Source organism: Callorhinchus milii, unplaced genomic scaffold, assembly GCF_018977255.1.
Source record: "Callorhinchus milii isolate IMCB2004 unplaced genomic scaffold, IMCB_Cmil_1.0 Scaffold5, whole genome shotgun sequence".
Lineage (NCBI taxonomy): Eukaryota > Metazoa > Chordata > Chondrichthyes > Chimaeriformes > Callorhinchidae > Callorhinchus > Callorhinchus milii.
The window spans coordinates 44,729,970-44,752,639 of NW_024704746.1; the positions used below are offsets into that span (position 1 = coordinate 44,729,970).

Consider the following 22,670-nt stretch of genomic DNA (forward strand, 5'->3'; position numbering starts at 1 on the left):
TGTCACAGTTTTTAAAAGAAACATAAAAGCTATGTGACCACCTATCAAATTATACATGCTACACTGGCATTTAACCAAAATATTTAAACAGCTTAATCTTTTAAAAGACAATTTGCACAAAATGCAAAGATGCTGGATATTTCAAAAGGTTTCTCTGTATATCTTGCTATTAACTGCACCAAAATGCAGGCTCAAGGCAGCTGAGGCAGCACTAAAGATAAGCAGCATGCTTTCAGTCGACACTTCCTACAATTTTCTCGTGTGAACATGACCTTTCCTCCAGATCTGCTCTATTTAGTCTGTATCCAAGGCTGAACTACTTGCTGCAGTAGAAAGCTTAGACAATCACATTCTGGAAATGTTAACCAAAGTGCAAAAAGGAAAGCACCTTTCTCTAACCTCAAGGTACAGTACTCTGAAGCACATTAGCGCTGGGTGCATTGAAGGAGACTACCCAACTGGTTTCTGAATTCTTAACTTCAACTCATATGCAGAACCAACTCCGTGGTGAACTTTGCTGTCTATTCTGAAACAACCATCAGAAGAAAGAAATAATCATTCATTAAGCCTCACAATGGAAGACAACTGGACTTGTTCTGTGAAGGTAAGGAATAAACAATTCCCCTCCAACCCCCACCCCCAACCCCCATCCAGTTATTATTGTATGTTGGAAATAAAATTATAAATCACCAATTATAACAGAATATAATAATGGCACATTGTTTGCATCGAAGAGTACTGGATCACTTTGTATTGTTTATTACTGTATTGGGTCATTGAGGCAGATTGCAGCTGTAAGTTCTTGTGCACATTTTTACTTCCAAAGAAATTTGTACATAACTGATTTCAACTGAGAAATGGAACATAACTGCAGCAAACAATTTATTGAAAATATAGAACTTACTTTGAGGGATAAATATTTGACTTTTAAATATAGTGTCGCTTTTCTGGATGAAATCTACATCCTTTGGAACACTTGTATGAAGAGTATTTTTACCAATTTTAGTCATTCCACCCTTTCCTCAAACCGTAGCCGTGTGCTGCCAAATATGCAACAAGGCTTTGGGTGGTTGGCAGGGAGTTACAAAGCAGCAATTCAATCGAGTAGTTTTGATGACACCAAGCAGCGAATGAAAAGTTTGGACAGCTCAAAAGAGCCAGCAGTGTTCCAAAGACTGAATGGTTGCTTTAAAGCTCATTGCCAAGTGTTATGTGCTTTGTTTGATTTTTTTCTTAACCTCAATTTTTAACTTTTCTTATTGTTCCACATATTATGCTGCAGAGGTGGTGTGAGAGACGGGTTGGGCAATAAAGCAGCCGGTGATGGAGAACTTGAAGAAACACGGGGTTGTGTGACCAGCACTTAAAACTGAGAGATTTGTTTGAAGTAAACAATGCGGAAGATAGTATGCCTCATTAAATTTTATTATCGGTAACAAGAGCTGAATTACTCAGCTGTAACTATTCAGTAGTATGTGTGTGGGAGAGGAAGTAGTAAGAATGAGAATCATTGAGCAAGACTAACAACACAGAACTGGTGTGCATTATAAAATGAAAAGGATTGCAATGTATGAAATAAATGTCAGTGCACATAAAATGATACATGGAGCAGGCTGGAGCCCGCTGAACGGAGGAGCGGGCAGATTGGTAGGGAGTCAGCAGGTCAGAGAGGTAGCAGGAGGCAAGGCCATGGATGGCCTTGAAAATGAGGATGAGGATCTTGAATTCGATCCTCTGAGGAATGGGAAGCCAGTGGAGTCAGCCGAGGGTAGGAGTGATGGGGACACAGAGCCTGGTGCGTGAGAGTACACGAGCTGCAGAGTTTTGGATCTGCAGTTTGTGAAGGAAAGAGTTGGGAAGGCTGATGAGGAGGAAGTTTCCATAATTGAGCCTTGATGTGACGAATGTGTGGGTGAGGGTTTCGGCAGCCTGACGGGTGAGGCAGTGGCGGAGTCTGGCAATGTTGAGGAAGTGGTGGTAGGCAGTGCCGGTCATGGCGCGGATGTGGGGGAAAAAGTACAGTTCAGAGTCAAACAAGACACTCAGGTTCCTGACTGGCTTAGTGAGGTTGAATGTGGAGCCGTGGAGGCTGATGCTGCCAGCGCCCGAGGTGCGGAGGCGCTGGCGTGAGCCAATCAGGAAGGCCTTGGACTTGCTGACTTTCAGTTGGAAAAAGTTGTCCCTCGTCCAGGACTTGAGGTCGGACAGGCAGTCGGTCAGGACGCTAGTAGTCCTGGACTTGAGGATGGAGGCAGAGAGATAGAGTTGGGAGTCATCCGCATACATGTGGAAATTTACCCCATGTCTGCGGATGATGTTACCAAGGGGGAGCATGTAGAGGGTGAAGAGGAGGGAACCGAGGACAGAGCTCTGAGGAACACCGCATGAGACGGTGGGAGGGCTGGAGGAGAAGCCGTTTGCAGAGACAAAGTGGAAGCGGTGTGAAAGGTAGGACCTGAACCGGTCAAGGGCCAAACCTTGAAGGTTGAAGTGGGAGGAGAGGCGGTGAAGGAGGATTGAGTGGTCCACAGTATCAAAGGCGGAGGAAAGGTCAAAGAGGACGAGGAGGCAGAGGGAGCCCTGGTCATACATGGTCAGGATGTCATTTGTGACCTTGACCAGAGCTGTCCGCAACATGGAAACCCGATTGAAGGGGTTCATGGAGGGAGTGGGAGGAAAGAGCGAAGCTGAGAGGCAACCGCTCTCTCAAGGACCTTAGACAGAAAAGGGAGGTGGGAGATGGACCGGTAGCTGGATAGCTGTGATGGGTCAAGGGAAGGTTTCTTCAAAGTGATAGTGGCTGTTTTGAGGGAGGTAGGAACAGTGCTAGATGACAAGGAGAGGTTGATGATGTCAGTGAGTAGTGGGGCGAGTAGTGGTACATCAACCTTATCTCGAATCTTCATTCTTTAAAATATTTCCCTAGCTCAGCAACAGAGCCACAAGATTGACACAATTCTAAAATTCCATTTACAGACAAAACACTTTGGAGCTAGCTTGGCCCCAAAGCAACTCTGCTTACCTCAGCCAAGGAGGCTAATCCATTGAGTTGAGAATCTGACCTCAATTTTTAATACATATTTTCTTGCAGCAAGACTTAATTTTCTTGCAGTATATTTTAATTTGAAGGATAGCAGCAACAACAAGATTACATTCGAACCCAGCCACTCGCTTTACTCAAGGAACTCTGGCCCAAGCGTTCAGCCATTCTGCCCCCACTCTCTGATATTCCATTCTGGAGTCCCTCTGACTCGCTCCCTCCATCATCTCGTTCAAGGTCCATCTCAAGATCAACCTCTTTCACATTTGGTCATCTTTTCCCTCCCCTTCAGCTTCCACCCTTAGCTCGGGTGCCCAATCAGCACTTCAATAAAACCTCCCTGACGTCAATAGTGCTATATAAATGTAAATTGCATAAAGGACTTCTTCCATCAATGCTAGAAAATTAGTTCATTTCAGTATGTTAGTACATAGACCACACATGGAATACAATACTTTTTATGGCTGCAATGTCTCTAGGTTTTTGTCAATCATGAGAAGTTCAAAGGCAGAGTACATTTTAATACTTCCTGTGATGGCACATTGGATGCCGAGCTGGCTTCCAGACTGTATCCTGCCTGGTTGCCATGTGGTGCTGAAGTCCCAAAGGAAAAACATTTTCCTTGCCCTCCACCAAAACCATAAAATAAAGCTGTCACTGATGCTTTTTTGTTTCTCTTGCACTTTATTTGTTCTCAGCTCTTATCTGCCTCCAAAAATGAGTTAAAATCACAACAATGTTATTAATTAAAGAGAATAATAATAATAATAATAATCCTTGCATTTGATATAGCGCTTTTCACGTCGGGAGGACGTCCCAAAGCGCTTCACAGAACACACTGTAAATGATAGGAAATTGCTCGGAGATTCTTAGTTGGATGTCAAAGGGCTCTCTATATTTCTATATCTTATGTTTCATTGTAACAGTGTGAGGGACCTGCTATTCAGCTTCCATTCTCTGTCAGAAACATTAAACAAGGCAAGGGCAGTAGCTTTAAATGATTTTTTTTTTGGTTTGGTCAGTCAGAGTTTGACATTTGTGGAAGCTAATCATCACCATGATTAAGAACATCTAAACGAGACTGAGAGTTCCACATATGTATGCCACCTATGCAATAAAATGTCCCTGTGTCTGGAATGTAATGCTGCACTCTCTCCCCGGTTAGACACATCCTGCTAATCTAATTTTAGCAAAGATTGGCAAAAGCCAAAGTTTAAGGATCCTAGAGCGTGGAATGGAGGTCTATTAGAGTTTAACCAGCTACAACCGTGAACGCGAAAGGAATTAGCTGTCAAACGTCCCCCGCCCCGGTTTAGACAAAACTAATTATCTGCTCTTTGCTAAGTTTTAAGATTTGTTCCTGTGTGTTTTAAAATTTAAAAAAGCTCAATTGTAATCTTAATGGAGAATTCATATGACATTAAAGCTGCCATCTACTGAATGGAGCACAGTGGAGACATTACTCCCCACATCAACAAATTTGCTACCTTGATTATACAGGGAAGGGAAAAAAACAGGTTTTAATCTTTGCAATTGGCCAAACAGCATGAGAAATCTTAAATGAAAAGCTAGATTTCCAAAGGCGAGCTAAGTTTAAGAAAACCTCTGAGATTTCAAAAACAAATATCACATCAATGTTAAAGACAATGTGTACAGCAACAACTTGCATTTGCATACCATCCTTCATGTAGGCAGAGGGATAGAGACAGAGGGTTTCAGAGGTTATGGCTCAGCCACCGATGGCTGGTGAGGCCTGTGAATGGGTGCTACAAGATGGGCCTTACTAAAGAATGGGCATATTGGCATTACTAAAAAAAATTGTAAGCTGAGTGTGGGGGGGGGGACAGAGAGAAGTGTATTAAGATAGTTCTTTTGATTTGTTTTCCTTTCGCACTCATTATTTGTCTGTTTCTGCAGCACTTGAATCAGCCATGGAGAGGTGCATGACAGAGGTCCAAGGTAACTGGCCTAACTAATTTCTTTCCCTATTATAAAATATCATACTTGCCCAAATGTGTGACTGAAGACGTCAGCTCTACAACAAAAGCAACTTGCATTTATATAGCACCCTTCATCTAGGTAGGGTCTCGGAGTGCTTGAGAATGTTGGGACAGGTTTTTGAAAAGGAACGACATTTCAATCTGGGTTTCATAGTCTACGATTACTGTTCTAAAAACTGCATTCAAAACTCCTCTTATGATTTAAGTGGAAGTGGATCGAGTTATGCCTCTTGGATTTCACAATGACCGTTACTAAAGAAAAAAAATAATCAATGTTTTTATGAATGCTACAGAAAAAAAACAGCTGGTTTCCTAAAATATTCCACTTATGAAACCACCTGCTGAAACACTTTTATAATCATTTTACTTTAAATTAAGATTAATTAATAACTGTACTTTACTTCACTGCATGTTCAGATGGAAGTACAATTTCCCCTATTGATTTGGGACCTTGTAGTTGAATAATCGTAAAGTACTTAGAAATATGCTGAATAAAAAAAAGCCTAGTCAAAACATGTACAACATACATGTCGGGACTCGGAACACATAAAATCTATGCTGAAACCCCAAAGTAGTACTGGGGGTGTGCTGCATTGTCGGAGGCGCATTATTCGGATGTGACATTAAAACCGAGATCCCTTTTGCCTCTCCAGGAGGATGTTAAAGATCCCATGGCACAATTTGAAAAGAGAAGGAAGTTTATCCTGGCTATCAAATAAAACAAATTGGTCACTCACTCCATGGCTGTGCGTAAATAAGCTGCTGGATTCTTCCACTAAATACACACAAGTCATACCACTATATAGTATATCCTGTGAAGGGCTTTGAGATATCTCGACAATGTGATAAGATGTGAAATCAGATGCAAGGATTATTATTAATGGCAGAAAATGTCAACAGTCCAGCAAGAAAGAGCTTCGGAATCTCCCTCACAAATGAAAAGCTATTGATATCATACACTTTATAGAGTTGCAAACGTAGCATTCAGAAATCAGACATAATTGCATTAAATGTGACTACCGCATTGCACCTGAAATTGTGGGATTCACTGAAAAAAAATCTCGATCCCAAAGATCAGCAAAAGACACTTTGCTTCATCTTCTGGTTTGCCGTTGCTGCTGGATATTTTGATTTGTCCAATAAAACATTGGATGTTATCCCAATTGTTTTTCATTACTTTGCTATCAGATTTTAAAGCAAATCATATACTTTCAATCCCAAACCAGAACTTGTACATAATAACTGTGGCTTCCAGTTTTCAAATCCATTTAAACAGACTTGGTTTTGGAGTGAGATTATAGAGCCACTTACTGAACTGCGTACCCTTCAACAAACATCTTGGTCCAATGTGGGGAAATGATAAGCAGCATCATGAAAAATGATTTACTGCTCGTCAATACTGTACAAACATAAGAAAGAAGCCAATCAGAAATTGACCCAGCTTGAGGAAAACCTATTTTGAAGTCTGTAAAAATTGAAAAAAAAATCTCAATTTGTCAGTGTGTCCAATTCTGTGCTGTGGATTTAGGCCATGGTGATTTGTGGCCCAAACTCAGACCATGTGCGACATCTTATGGAAAGAGAGAGAGAGAGCTTCATCACAAAGCATATTTTTTTTAAAAAAATTCTAAACAAATGTACTTAACCTACAGAATTGTATTTTTCTAATGCAGGAGTTGAAAATTCCTTGGGTCCAATGCCAAGGCACCTGATTTTGTCTACATTTCTACACATGGTGAGTGTCAGCATGAAACCTGGTGAGTGTCAGCAAGAAAGCTCATTTTAGCCTGGGGCAGCAGAAACCAGATTCTTTTTTTGATCAGCCGGGTGTCTGACACATGTGGTAACTCATCACCATGCTTAAAAGCATCCAAACCAAACTGTGAATTCCATGCACCCCATCTACACTTGAAAATTGCAGAGATAGATTGTTGCAATGGAATGCACTCTCTCCCTGGAGGGATGCATCCTGCTTACCTAATTCCAGAAAGTACAAAGCACAGATTGGCACGAGCCAAGGCTTGGGATTCCAGAGTGTGCGTTGGAGTAACTACTGGAGTCTAACCAGCTAAAATCTCATAGCCTGACATTGATAGTAGTGTCTGGCAAGCTTTCCCACTGCTTTTCCAGCTAGGACCACCCTACCCGCGAGGGCTTTGGCTTGCGAAGTTAACAGGTGCTGAGTGGGAGGATTCCCTGTCCCCAGTGACTGGTCTGCCCTTCCAGGTCCTGCCAATGATCCACTGTGCTGTCATCAGCAGTGCCCTGGATTACTATGGAGCCATCTGGCTCAGGATTCAAGGAACTTCTGACATTGGTTCCCCACTAAAATCACAGATGCAGACAGTTGAATTCCTGGCTCTGCATCTCGTTACCCAATTTTATTCATCGCTTGGCATTGATTGAACTGCTGCCATGAAGGGCAATGATTAGGAACATATCCAAATGAATTTCAGATGTCAACCTTATTCAGCATGTTGGTATCTGACTCGTGCAGCTTTTTCCAAGGTAAATATATGATCAAGATAGTCAACTTGGATGCCAGCTTGGCTCAGTTAGTGACACTCTCACCTCTGGAACAGAAAGTTGATGAGACGTTAACCTCCCCCCCGCTACCTGTTTAGATGATGTTAAAGATTCTGTGGCACTATTTGATAAGAGCGGTTTCTCCTGCTGTCTGGTCACTTCATGGCTGTTTGTGGGACATTGTTGTCCACAAGTTGGCTGTCATATTCACCTCTAAAATACATATGAAGCTCTTTGAGACATTTACTGACACGATAAGCTGCGAAATCAAATGCAAAGATTATTTTTTTCAAAAACATCTCGAAATGCTTAACGCGACATGTTACACGCTTTATCTGCTACAGAGCATTATTTCAAACTGCAGCAAAACCGCAACTATACTCATTATGATTATCCATCAGAATTGGGAGGTTGGATAATCTATTCACCTCCTTAATGTAGTTCTCAACAACACTCCGCTATCACGAGTCTGCCACCATCTTGTTGCTGCTCCCAGCAACCCTCTTGTTTTGCCAAATCTGCTCCTGACTACTCCTGATGATTACATCTTCTTCAATATACTCCCGCACTTCAATACAATGTTTAGCAACTTGCAGCACAAGTTAAAAGATTTGTAGCTTTATTTTCCTCTGAGCAATAATGTTTGAATAGGTGTCATTCAAAATTTAAAGCTACAGTATTTCATATTCACAAGGATTTAAAATCAATTTAAATAAAATTTCATGATATTCCAGTGGAAACTTAATTATCCCTGGGGGAATGATACTTCTTGCCACTGTGGCAGATAATTGATGTTCCACTGTAAGAACTCAAGCTCAACATTAAATCAACTATCAAGAAAATAGAAAATTTTGGTTAACGTGAATATACTTTTTATTGAGAAAAGGGTGAAGAATAATGCATTGTCAACTTCACTATGTTGCAGAGGATTACAGGATTTATGGAATACGTCTCTTTTGCCAGAAAAATTCTGCTGAGTTAACAACGTTGATCATCACCAACATAATACAGAGAGGTGTTTTCAGCAACTGTATATTTGGCACCATATGCAAACAAATCCTTTTTTATTGGCTAATGCGCAATGAAGGGGACCTATAATTCCTTCTGTACACGTATTCACACACATTTACAGATGGTTTACATGTGGTACCTGATACTATAAATCCCACTAACTTTACACAAGCTTTTCATCTCCAACTACAACTTTTAAGCAAACTTTACTGGAATTGTAGACTAATGATTTTAAATGTTACTTCTTTTATATTTCTCCGCACTGTTAAACATTGTCAGCAATATATTTTGTTGATAAACAGTCTTCCTTTATTCCACTTTACACAATCATCTTTGGAGCTAATATAGACTCATGTGGTTTACGGATTTGAAGTTTAAAAAATATGGACAAGTCAAATGATCAGTTTGACTGGGATATTGATGCGTGTATATTCAGTGTTTAACATCTACTCTCATGTCAACATAACAAATCAAAGTACTCAACAAGTTATCCTTAAATAATATGCAGATAAGGTATTGATTATTTGCTGTGCATTATACCTCAAATGCTTTAGTTCACATACAAAGAAGATGTGGCAGATTTCAAATAATCAATTTGGCATAGCTCATCCCTTGAAAGGTCCAGCTTTTCCACGCATACATGGACACCAAAAATGTTTTTCCCTTGATTCGGAAAGGTATTTCTTCCCCTCTTTGGATTATTTTTCATGTCATGCACCACCACCAAAAACAGCAACACCAATTTGCATTTACATCACCCTTCACGGCAGATGGCTTTTCGGAGTGCTTTAAGAGCTGACATGCTCTTATGATTATTATTCATTTCATGATAAGGTGCTATATCAAATGTAAGGATTATATTATCCTTCAGGAATTATATTATCCACTCCACTATATTCCCATTGCTGCATCAAGCTGATTCTGAAATGTGACCAGTGTCCTGGATTTAACCACCAATCCTGATAGTCCATTCCAGAGTTAATTATTCCAACCAGTCTGTTTATGTCACAGTGACCAGAACTGTACACAATACTCAAGGTGTAGCCTGACAAGACCACTACAGGTTTGTGTCACAGAATTTCAAGGAACCAATGCATTTCTGTCAATCCCAGTAAATTGTTTAGGTTTGTAAGATAACACACCATTGCTTTACTGAAATCACATCTCTTTAGCATCTCCAAAGCCTCTAAACCCACCTCCTAGTATTGGTCTTCTGATCTTTTGAACATGGAATCAATGGCTCCCCTGTTTCTTACCAAATGAATTCTATTTACTAATCATTTCCTCTTCACTTATGTTTCTGCTCAGAATCTTGTCATTTTCCCTTCGTTTTTAAATGCACTTCCAACAGTCACGACAGATGGTAATATTCTTCCAGGTGGAGAAGATGCACAGCCCTCTGATGACTGCACAACCCAGTGTCTTATGTACCCATTTTTGCAAATGCCATCTCACTAAAAACCCTATAAATTCCATTTGTCAAAAAGTCACCCACCAATATTCAGGAGATGTGCCAACATGCAGGAATTTACTACATTGCTGTTTAAGCATCAGAATTAATCTCTAGAACAAGCAATATGCCTTCGGGACAGGAGAAAAGCGAAAAGTTGTCAGTTAGGAGAGGAAAAGAAGAAAAAATTAGATGACCAAAGATATGCATTTCTTATCAAATAAAGGATGTTCTGAAACAACACAGTTCACCAACGTTAATGCTGAGTTCTAGCATCACTGGCACTCCCCACCCGCCACTTCCCCACCCAGCCCGCCACTCCCCCCCCCACCCCGGCACTCCCCCACCAGCACGCCCCCCCATCCCAACTCCCGCCCTGCCATTCCCCCACCCACACCAGCACTCCTCCACACCCACCAGCACTCCTTCCCCCCCTATCCCCAACTCCTGCCCTGGCACTCCCCACAGGCACTCCTCCCCCCCAACTCCCGCCCCAGCACTCTCCCACCCCCACCAGCATGCCACCCTCCTCCCCCAACTTCCACCCCGGCACTCCCCCATCCCACAGTAAAATCTCTACACATCTAAATCCTGTACATAATTTATTTCTTCAAACAATATGACCACCTTGGCCAGGCTTTCAACTTTGTTTTGTCCAGATATTCTACTTTGCATTTTTGCCCTAGCTACAAGTGAAGTGCGATCTTTTTAAGAGTGCCTAGTTTTAACTTCTTTAGCTGCCCATTCCCAACCTATATTATTTGAGAGATAGGAAAGATCAAAGCATTTCCAAAATAGATTTACTGATATTCAACTCTTTATAAGAATCCTAGAGTAAATTATTGTCCACTGTGTTCTTACTGTGGCTCCAGTAGATTCATTTCAAAAGTTCCAAGGTGTTGTGGTAGGTACAGAACTTGGATACTAATTGTTAATGCCAGTATGGGAACTTGAAGTCTTCACAATGACGTCCCACATTCCCTAGGTATAGTGGAGTGGGGTAAGGCATTTTGCCAGGGCACAAAGACCTTAAATGCAGTCTTCCGAGATAAGAGGAGTCAATGGAATGGAACAAGGTTGAGAGTAAAAGATTTTTACAGCCTGAGCAGGAGAGAACTTGGGGAGCAGAGTTCTGGATTATTTCAAGTTGGAGAGTGGAGTTCTCAATGATGGTGAGAAGAGCATTGAAAAAAAAATCTATCCTTGAGGTGGTGAAAGTATGGGTTTGTGCTTGTGATATAAAAGGGTTCAATTCAATTGAGTTCAATTCCAGGCAGGGCGAAACCTTGGGCAAGTTTCCTTACTCCACGCAGAGCCTAATAAAAATCCCTCAAAAACAATAATAAATTGGTCATTTTCAATCTACGACTGTTTGTGGGACATTGCTGTGCGTAATTGGCTGCCGCGTTCGCCCACAAATATACAGTCAATTCACTTTACAGTGTGTTCTGTGAAGTGCTTTGGGACGTCCTCCCGACGTGAAAAGCGCGATATCAAATGCAAGGATTATTATTATTATTATTAAGGGCAATGTTCTGGAGGAGGAAGGTTGTCTTTGCAATAAACTGGATGTGGCTTGAAACTCAACTCAAGGTTAAGTATAGGTTTCCCAGCACCTACTTCAACCTGAGTGAGCAGGCTTTCAATTAGCCAGAGGAATGTAAGTGGTGGTGTGAATCAAACAAGTTGGCTTCAGACATAACAGCAGTCCTGGACATAAGGGTATGAATGAATAGGTAGAGTTGGGTATCGTCATCACAATCCCATCCTTGTGAATGATGTTGCCATGGATCAACATATTGATTAAGAGGAGTGGACCAAGGTAAGAGCACATGAGCATCCGAGCAGGCACAAGATTTGAAGCCATTGGATGAGGAGATGGAAGTGATGACATTGGGACAGGTAGGAATGACTGAAACCACGGAATCACATTGCCACAGAGGAAAGCCAATAGTTGAAATGGAGAGATCAACAGGGTTAAAGGCAGCATGGAGATTCAAATGGGACACTGAGGACGAGGAGAGGCTGACAATTATGGCTTGCATGGGGTAGCTCGGTTGGCAGAGAGTGAAGGGAACAGGTAATACGGTTCACAATATTAATGATAATAATAATAAGTGTCATTTATATAGTGCCTCACATAAAAACTAAATGTTTTGAAGTGTTTTATAAAATAGAATTGATAAGTAAAGTAAAGGTTCTTACATAAACCCGAGTCAGCAGCATCTGATAAATAGAACAGGTAAATAATTAGAATTTGGGGATGAATCTGAGTAGGAGAAATATAAACCAGGATAACTCGATGAAAGACTCCACATTTCTTTGAATTAGAAACAGCAGGGTGCTCCTTTTTAATCCCTCTGAATCACAAAACAAATGGAATCTAAGCTGAATAACAAAATCCAAAATGGGATAATGATCTGGAAATAAATGATAAAATTATATATAATATAGATTTCTGCTACAAGTTCATACATCAGATGAAAGTTAGGGAAAAGATGTTGAGAAATTACTCTGCGCAGGCAATGTGGGCATGAGGAAGGAAGGAAGGAAGGAAGGGAGGGAGGGATTGGAAAAAGAAGACGGACGGTGGAGAGAAGGTGGAGGAGACTGAGATAGTCTAGTGAATGGCATAAACTTTGAACATAATAAAAGTCCCTGATTTTGAACCAGCACAAGGGCAGACAACTGGCAGAGGAGTAAAAACTTTCAATTTGGGCTACAAAATTAATTTTCCCTGAATATCTTTTACAGATGATGAACCTGCAGCCCTAGATTTGCAAGAACTATTATTATTAGATTAGATAAATCTAATTTCAGAAAAGTAGAAATTGACCATGCAGTTTTTACATCAATTGTTTACAGACTTCATGAACTTATTGATATACTCTCATGTTGTTTCCACTTCACGAGTGATTTCCCATTCTTTGGGTCTCTGACACCAACAAGGCAATGTGGGCCATCTCTTCCTCCCATTTTACCTTTCTGTTTGGAAAGTTACCACAGCTTTGCTCCTCCCTTCACAAGCCAAGTCTGACTGAAATTGGTACACCTCATCCTCGAGGGATATTTGGGTGCATTCTCATGCATCACCACTCCCCGACACTCCCTAGTACAGAAACCTGCTGTGTCATCTGACCTCATTGATTGACATTAACTAGAAGTAAAATGTAAACAAGCTCTGTTTCAGGATTAGTTATCTTATTGAAAACATATTTGATCACAGTGCTGTTAATCTTTGTAATCATATGAACTGTATTTCGATTTGGAGGCTTGAAACCTATTTAACGTAAACATTATGTTCGTAGCAGTCAAATCTTTGAGGATTATTTGAAGCAGAATTAGACACAACTTGCTTTGACCCACCCTGTACCTTAATAGTCAATTCTTCCAGGTAGCTTCCATGTAAAGGAGGTATTTTTTGTTCAATTGAAAGCCTGAGGTATTTAGGCACTGAAACCTGTAAGCTTCAAAAAGGAAACACATTTCTGGTTTTATTTAACTATTCTAATGAGAAACAAATTAAAAATATAATCAGGATGAGATGGCACAGTGGTGCTCTGAAGGCTGCCACTATAACTGACAAGAATATTGACAAAGGAAAACAAATAACAGGTTGTGCAGTCTCTTGGATTTGAAGTGAATCAACCCCCATGGAAACAGGTTAGTTTGGGACAAATTTCATAAAGCTGGTACAGGACTATCATTGCCCAATCTACTCATGGGGCCAACCAATTAATTAAACCAATCAATGAATGGGTTAATATAATGCGCAGTGTCGATTGAAATTAGCTGAAATAAAAAACGGCCTGATCACTTTTGATATTCTTTCAGAAAAAACATTACCAAGGAGGTACCACCTCTCTTCTGACTTTGGGGTGTAAATTTGCAACATTCGTTCCTATTTCAACAACAACAATATTACATTTGTATAGCGCCTTTCACGTCGGGAGGACGTCCCAAGGCTATTTTGATTTACTTTTGGAGTGGAATTTCTATGTGACATGCTTCTGGTTATCCATTTCTGACTCAGATTCCTTATAAATAAGCTCCATTTTAAAAAATGGCACGTTTTAGGTTCTCACCAACCCCGTCCCCTTTTTATTCCACAGACTTGTATGAATAATAATAATAATCATCCTTGCATTTGATATAACACCTTATCAAGTCCTCTAAATGTCTCAAAGCGCTTCACAGAATATACTGTCAAGTGAATTTTTGGGGTGTTAATAGCCACTTAAGTAAAGTACTGAAAGAGAAAAGGTATTCATGGAATACTGTATACCTGAGCATGTACTAGTCCTTCAAGAATGGTAGATAGCGGAGACAAAAGCTCATCTCTGGGAGATGAGAGTTGCATTGAAGAAGGCACTTTAAGAGCACCCGGTATTTCTCCTGAGAAATTAGTATTCTTCTAAAAGTTTTTTTTGGTAAGATTAATAATATATTCACTATCCTTGCATTTGATATAGTGCCTACAACACTGAAATGCCTCAGAATCCTTCACAGGTCATTTTTGTCTAGTAACGTCACTATGTGACAGCTAATTGACACACTGCAATGTCACACAGATAACCATGAAGTAAATAACTTTTTAAAATCTGGAATATTGGCGACAACACTTAGAGAAACTTTCTTCTCTTTTTTAATAGCACCATGGGATTAGGAGTGCTTCGAGCTGCTACCCTGTGTGAAGGGCATTATATCAATGTAATTTATTGTTGTTAGCATTCACCTAAACAGGCAGAGGAGTTCAGTTTAACGTTGAATCCAAAGGATGGCTCCCACAACAATGCAACACTCCCCCCCCATAAATCAGTATCATCTGAGACTATGAACTTGCAGCCACCTGACCCACAAACAAGAGTGCTACTAACTGAGCCTGGTTGACAATGAATTAACATAGATTATTAGGTGAGGAAACTGTCTTTTACAACCACATTGTCCCATCATCAAGTAGGTGATGGGAATGAAAAGCTTGTTAAAATCCAGCACGTTAACCTATCTATTTGATTATTTTGAATGCAGATTAAGACAGCTGGTCAAGCTGATAATTTACATATTTGTAGTACTTTTCATGTAAAAGGTGAAATGCTCGAAGTATTTCAAAGCACTTTACAAGATGGGAATAATTTGAATATTTCTGGTTGTGATACTGTATGTGAATTTAGATGAGGAAGGGATATTGGCCAGGGAATTTGGTTTTGAGATGCGGGGGGAGGGGGAGAGTGGTGTATACCATACAAAGCGAGTTGGGTATAAATGGAACATTATAAGTCCGTACCAAGTGACATGTAATTCAGACAACTGGGCACTGTGAACTGAAGCTGCAACGGACTTCAAAACATCTAAATAGTGCTTTAAGAACACAAGACAGAAACTGAATTTGATACATTTGAAGCAACATAATTATTGAAGGTTCTTTCCAGTAGTACCTTCCAAAGCATTTACCAGCCAAATGAGTAGGCAGAGGACTATTCAACACAAGTGATGCATGGCCACTTCTGACTGTTTTATTGAGCATGTGGGAATGTTGGGTTGCCATCTCTCTTGCATTCATATTTAACAAAACAATTGCCTCTTGGTTTGGCATCTCAATGTAGGGAGTCTGACGTAAATCCATGTCCCACCATTTCATAGACATTACATAAAAATATACTATGTAATCAGATCAGGGATATCAATCCACAGGCGCCAATTAAATAATTATTTCAGAGCGGTAAACTAAAGCACTCCGAGATGCTACCTCATATGCAGGGTGGTATAATTAAGGCTTAACACTGTGCAGACAATCATGCATTGTAGGACCCAATCCATTGCGATAATGTGAGACGTCAGATCATAAGAGAGCCCAATGAACAGGCTTCAGCCTTCACTCCCCCTGATCCTAACCTATAGTACAGGCGTATCTATTTATGACAGAGAATGCAACTAATATTACATTTATTGAAAAATCTTGGAGCTGAATACTGTACTTTAAAATAGATTACCATAACCAATAAAGAAAATTTGCTTGAGAACAATTATTTGCTGTTTATCAAACCATAAAATTCCTTCTGAATCAAGAAGGTAAATTTCAGCAAAATACCTAAAGGTTAAGACATTTTCATAATAAAAAACACCACATGGATTCTACAATATGGCACTTTTTAATATTTTACATGTGAAAATAAGTTTGTGAACAAAGTAATTATTTTCCATACGTCATTTGAAATAAATATTAATATATAACTGAAAAAATGTAAAAAATAAATACATTTCAAAAAAGAATTTTATGTGTCTTCAATGCTAATGATGCAGCATTCACTGGAACCCATTCATTCATTCAGCACATTGGTTAGTTCGGATGAGTATTGTTGGCACATCCACGAGGTCTCGCTCGCAATGTGCACGGCAAGACCAAGCATCAGGATTCAAAATCAACAGCAAAACAGAAAAGCATGTTAAACAGTAGCACAGACCCATAGAAACATTTTGATGTTTGACAGAGACACAGGTAAAAACCTGATAAAAAATAAAACCAATCACAAATGACACGTTGTTAACCATCTCAAGCTTATCATTTGCAAACAATTCGTGATCGGGAGGGGAAATAGCCTTTAGATGGACAAACGACCTTATTAACAATGCAGTTGTGCTTCTCTCTACTTTTACACAAGTTGAATGGAAAAAAAATGGAAGAAGAGGCTTTCGTATTAAGTTTGTGATGTATGCAAAAAGGATAGGAAGCATTAATGAGAACCCTTTTGGTTGGCCTGAGCAGTCAGATGTTGCCGATTTCTCAAAGGCACCGATTCAAAAAATAGGCCAGGATATGAAATGGAAGGTTGTGGCAAGTTTAAATTAGCTCTACAATCTTTGTTTCCACACCTTACCGGTTTTCAGTAATCAGATTAATATTTCCCACCTCTTTTGTGAATAAGCGTAATTAGAATGCACAGATTTCATAAAAAGGTATTTTGCGAACCTTTTTATTAAGGAAGGGAGACAAAAATTTATTAAATTTCACAGCATTCAGTTAGCAGTGTTCACAAGGCAACACTGTATTCTGAGACTATAATGGGATTTCCCACTATAAGCAAAGAACACAAAATTCACAAGTATGTTATTTAATTCAATGCCACGTGCAACTGGGCAATAATGCATTTTGATATGATTCACATTCTGATCCACTATGAGGTGAAGGTCACGTCATCATTTCATTAAAGCTGAGCCAGTTGTGTGTTCTGCACTTGGCTAAAATGTATGGTTTGCTTATGTCAAACTAATCTGTCCAGTTATGTGGGCATCACTGGTTTTACAAGCTTAAGCATGGAACACAAATAAGCAACAAGCTGTTCATACGTGGGTAGGGACCATCTGTGCACAATTCACTTATAAAAATATAAATAATCTTTGCATGTGATATGGCACCTATAACATCAAAATTCCTCAAAGTCCTTCACAGATAATTGCTGTAAAATGTATATTTATAGAGGAATACAGCAGACAATTTGCACATAGCAATGTCTTATAAATAGCCCTGACATGAATGTTCAATTTATGTGGAGGACTATTGGCCAGTGTACTGGGAAATATACCTTCTATTTTCAAATGGTGCCTTCGGATACTTAAACCACCTTAGCAAGTAGATGAGACCTTAATTTAGGGCTCCAACTGAAGGAGGCACCTTAACAATGAGGCTTCTTACAGTACTACACTGGAACGTTAACCTAGATTGGGAGAGAAAAGTTTCGATATGGGGCATGAGCTTAAAATCTTCTAAAATGAGAGTAGCACCAACTGAGACAAGTTGAGATGAAATGCAAAACGAGTGACAAACATTTGCAGACTGATAGGTTAATAATCCAAGTGGTAGAAGTAATAAAGAGAGAGAGACGATAAACAAGAATGAAAAAAATTGTAGAGAAAACAAAAGACAACGATTGAGAGTGAGATGGAGCGAAAAGGAACAAGAGAGGCAGAGAGAAAAACAAGAAAGAGAATGATGAAGATGGAAATGGGGGAAAAGAACGAAAGAGGAAGAATAAGAGAGTGGGTTAAACAAATTGAGAAAATAAAGGGAGAGACAATATTGCAGTGCTGGGAATGAGTACATGACATGTCCTTACAAATTGCTAAATGTACGTCTTTACAGACCAAATGTTGTGAACAATATTCACATAAGGTCTTCCTTCTTAATCAGTTACCTTCACTTCATTTGTTATGTTTTCAGCATACTTTATTCATTTGTTTCAATGATAAATGCTGATATTTTAGGAGCTACCAACTAAATTCTGCTTCTGCTGAACTAACTTGATAACTGTGTTCAATGACAATTCCTACTACTTTGTTGCAATCATTTCACAATCTTTTCTATTGCTCTCAATACCACATTGCCCTTCATATAGTAAGGAGAAACAGTTGAGATTTTGTTTTCTGAAAGCATATCAATGCTCTCCTATGCTTGCCAATGAGAGATGGATTTTTGTAGTAAACGGAGTTCATGAGCATTTGTGTAGTGTTGCCAACTGCTGGTATTTTCTCTCCACTAAGATGGACCACTAACTTATAATAAAGTGTTCTGAAGCTCTGACCAAAAAGTGGTAAAAGTCACAATGTGGGGAATAGACTTCATACATCAGATAAAGCTGTCTGACCCTGTGAATCATAGTCCAGCCTAACTTGCTTTGGCATCACTAAGTACAGACAACGGATGGCAATTGTCAGCTTTTCAAGGGCAAGAGAGGGCTAAGATAATTAATGAAGGTTCCAAAGCCCAACTCATGACTAAAGATTCAGCCATTTGCACAGCTGAATTTCATCCTTACATGCATTAATATGTGAGTGTATCTCTCTATCTTCTCAAAGCAAACAACTAACAATTAGATGCTTGTGGAGGGTAATCAAATAGAACTGTCTACAAAGTGTATCCTGTGCTGGATGATTGCCAGTCCTGAATGGGAAGGTTGGAAAAGGGCTGAATTACAAAGCAACAGAAAGATGACCCGATGAGAGGAGACAGGGGAATGGGTCAGATGCAGATATTTCAGAAAGAAACAGGAAATGGTGGAAAATACAGTTTAAAACTTCACTGAAAATACTGGATTTTCGTTCCAAATTTCATTTTTTTCCAGAACTGAAGTCTGACAAAACACCCCAAATTTTAGGGTTTATTTGTAAAAATAGATTTTATTTTAAACTATTTAATGGAGCAATGTCACAGTTCTCAACCGAGCTCAATGTTGAGATGTTATTGTGAAAATAGTAAAGCTTTCTTTCCCGTCACCATTGTAAGCAAGTTTACCGATATGACTAACCAAATGAGCAACAGTGACATTGGATAACTGCTTACCTGAGTTCTCTGTAGATAAATCTGAGATATTTATTGGATTACTGTGCCAAAAAGAATGAAACAGAAGCATGGAATGGAATCACTGAGTGCTTCAGGGGCTCAGTATTGAATTCAAAAATAATGCACAAAAGACAGTTATGATAGTCCAGAAGAACAGCAACAAATGAAGCCTTAAATGCTGCATTACCCAAAATGAGCGGAGGTATTTCCATTTTTGTTACGTTAAAACTGAGCACCTTTTTTTTAAGAAAAAGAGGTAAAATCTGTTAATGGCTGCCATCAGTATTCATAATTAAGTGTGCATTCATTTTGTCATGTTAAAAAAAATCATCCAAATAATGCTGATTCAATTCACTTTAGTTGTTTTACATCTCTTTGCACTCAAATGAAGAGTTTGTACATTTGTGTAGAACTTTGATAACTTAGTTTTTATGCCACTCTGCATATGATCCTGATGTGGCAACCAGCAACTTTGAGCAGTCATCAAGAAATGGGTACCCAAATTTAAAACTGGCTCTGAGCTGGGAACTCCCAGCCAGGACTGTCCACGTAATAAGATAAACTCTTGATTCAATGTGATGTTATATATCTATATATATATACATATCTCTCTCTATATATATATTTATATATAAAGATAATATGCCTATGTTATTTTAATATTAGGCCAATAGTAAACAATCTCTTCATAAACACATTGCATTGGGTTACTTCAGTAATTCCCTCATCATTTCCATTGTTTGACAACTTTTCATGTTCGCTTATTAAACAAACAGACAAAGTTTGCCAGTGTGTGGTAAAAACACCAATTAGAAAAATGTCTAATATCATTGTTTTTATAAAATGTGCATACCTTAAAAAAAGAGATGCATCAACATATTCAAGAATTAAACCTACAAAATGTACAAAATTACACTTCTATTATACAAATTCTGGTGTTGCTTCCTGTTTTGCTGCATCAAAATTAAAAAAGTACTATCCACAAATATACATATTGTGCACTGTTACTACAGGATCTCCATTACAAAGTAAAATCAGTGGAAACAAATTAAGCACCACCATTGTTATTTTTTTGCAGTATAAAAAAGGATACCTTCTAAAACTAAAGCTTGGTCAGCCATACAATGCTATGATTAGAATTGTGTGGTAATTCAAGTAAAGTTCCTTAAAAAACATTTGTAAATAGGATTTTAATAATGCCTTGAATATAGTCTAAAGCACCAACTGACTTCCTGACTATATGTTGGACATACATGAATGGTGTGTCTGGCAAAATTTGGATTGGAATCTCTTCCTTCCCCTATCCCGTCACAATAAAAATTAAAGAGTGTGATTTATGTTACATTCAATAACGATTAAAAATTATACCTCTCCGTAATCGAGCACCACTGTGTTATAATGCTGAGCACACCAGTGAGAAAGAGAAAGAATACTATCGTACCGAATTCCATAGGCCTCGATGCCAAGAAACACCAGCAGGACATGGATGCACGCTGCACTGTTCTATATCCGGGGGCTTCTCCAAGATTTCACAGTTCTGATCGCTTAGTCTTTGCCCATTTGTCAGTTGGCATATGACATATCTTGTTCTTGTTCCACCACCGCACGACTGCGTACACTGGAGATAAAATAGAAATTGCAATTAGAAGTAAAATTACACATTTAAATAGTGCTTCTTGCAAAAGATTTGTTCTCCTGGACTGGATTATCTCATTGGGAGAAGGACACTTTTGCAGGGCTATGGGAAGAGAGCAGGGGAATGGGACTGATTTGGATAGCTCTTTTCAAAGAGCCTGCACAGATACGATGGCCAGAATGGCCTCATTCTGCGCTGATTCTATGTGCTGTCTAAATTAAAATGTCAGATTAGACAAATTGTGCTCTACTTTCCTAAATAAATCAATGTCTAAGCATCATATCAAATCTAACCTCAATTTTACTCAGTCCTCCACCCAGTCCATTTTTATATCTGCATTGAAATTATTAGGAAGATAGGAAGTGCCATTCACATAGGATAGCATCTTGGGTATGGCATCGGATGCCAAGCAAGGGAGAAGGGGTAAATGGGAAATTTGCCATAGATGTAGTTAAAGAGGTAGATTTGAAGGTGGGATTTAAAGTCAGATAGAGAAGGGGACAAAATCGAGGGGTAGAGGGAGAGAGATCCAGAGATTAGGAGTGTAGAATCTGAAAGGTGAGCTACTGATGCTGGTGTAAAGATGGCAAAGGACGTGCAGCAAGTCCTAGTTTGCCAAGCGGAAGGAGCAAGGAGGGGAGAGGGGAAGGAGAAGATCAAAGAGAAAATTTGCTCTCTCCCAGAAGTTTGATTTCTAGTTCCTCACTCTCACTTATAACACGAAGGTTACAGGTGAGACTGAGGACCTAGAAATCAAACCCCTGGGAAAGAGAAGCTTGGCAGTAAACCTTGGTGATGGGTTCAGGGGTCTGGTGTGGGTGAAGATGCAGCAGTAGAACTTTGGATAAGTTAAATCTTATGGATAGCAATGCTAAGGAGACCTGCCAGGAGTGCATTCAATTCTAAGCGGGAGATGACTAAGGTGGTTCGGCAGCATTTAGTGTAAAGTAGAGGTGAAGGTGGGTGATGTAGCAGAGATGAAGGGAGGGGGTGCCCAGGTCCCAGAAATAGTACAGACGTAAACAATGAGGATGATCTCAATGTTTTTAAGAATAAGCTAGAAGGGATGCTTAAACAAGTTAGGGCTCATAAACCTTGAAAGGAGGTGTCTCAGAAGGGAGCTTACTGAGGTATATAAGATTACAAATGGATTGAGAGATAAACCCAGAACAATACATTCACTCACATGTAGACATCATAACATGAGTTTAGAGTTGTAAAGGGAAGGTTCAGAAATTATTTCATTATTATTATTGAGGATAGGTTACTGGATTCATTAAAAAAAACACTTGATACTCTAACAGGAGGAATAAGGGTGGCTATTCTGGAAGGAGGAGTTCAGATGGGCTAAAGGACCTACTTCATCCAAAACTCGTCAAGTACCTTGTGATCTAGGGAAGGAAAAATGAGTCAGGATTCCCATGACTAATCACTATCCAATGACCCCTGATGGAAAGTGCATGCAACGAATAGGATGGGATTTAACTCTGATGCCCCATTGCTAGGTTGCCTACCAACACTCATTATCAACATCGACCATGAATTACAATGGTTACTTGGCAATAGACCAGAGGTTGCCTGGAGGTCATGGAACTGTATCCCAGGAGAAAGCCAAAATGAAAGGCTTCAAACATCTTCAGTGGAAGAAAATTGGAAAGGATGAAAATTGAAGA

At 39.5% G+C, this 22,670-nt stretch overlaps 1 protein-coding gene across 1 annotated transcript in view; it reads right to left on the reverse strand.

The window, feature by feature from the left end:
* The window catches only part of LOC103179428 (A disintegrin and metalloproteinase with thrombospondin motifs 20), a 185,357-nt gene that overhangs the window by 50,217 nt on the left and 112,470 nt on the right, over positions 1-22,670 (reverse strand). The window contains exon 28 of the mRNA XM_042334947.1: positions 20,803-20,979. Coding sequence (XP_042190881.1) covers positions 20,803-20,979 — 177 coding nt within the window. The remainder of the gene's footprint in view (positions 1-20,802; positions 20,980-22,670) is intronic.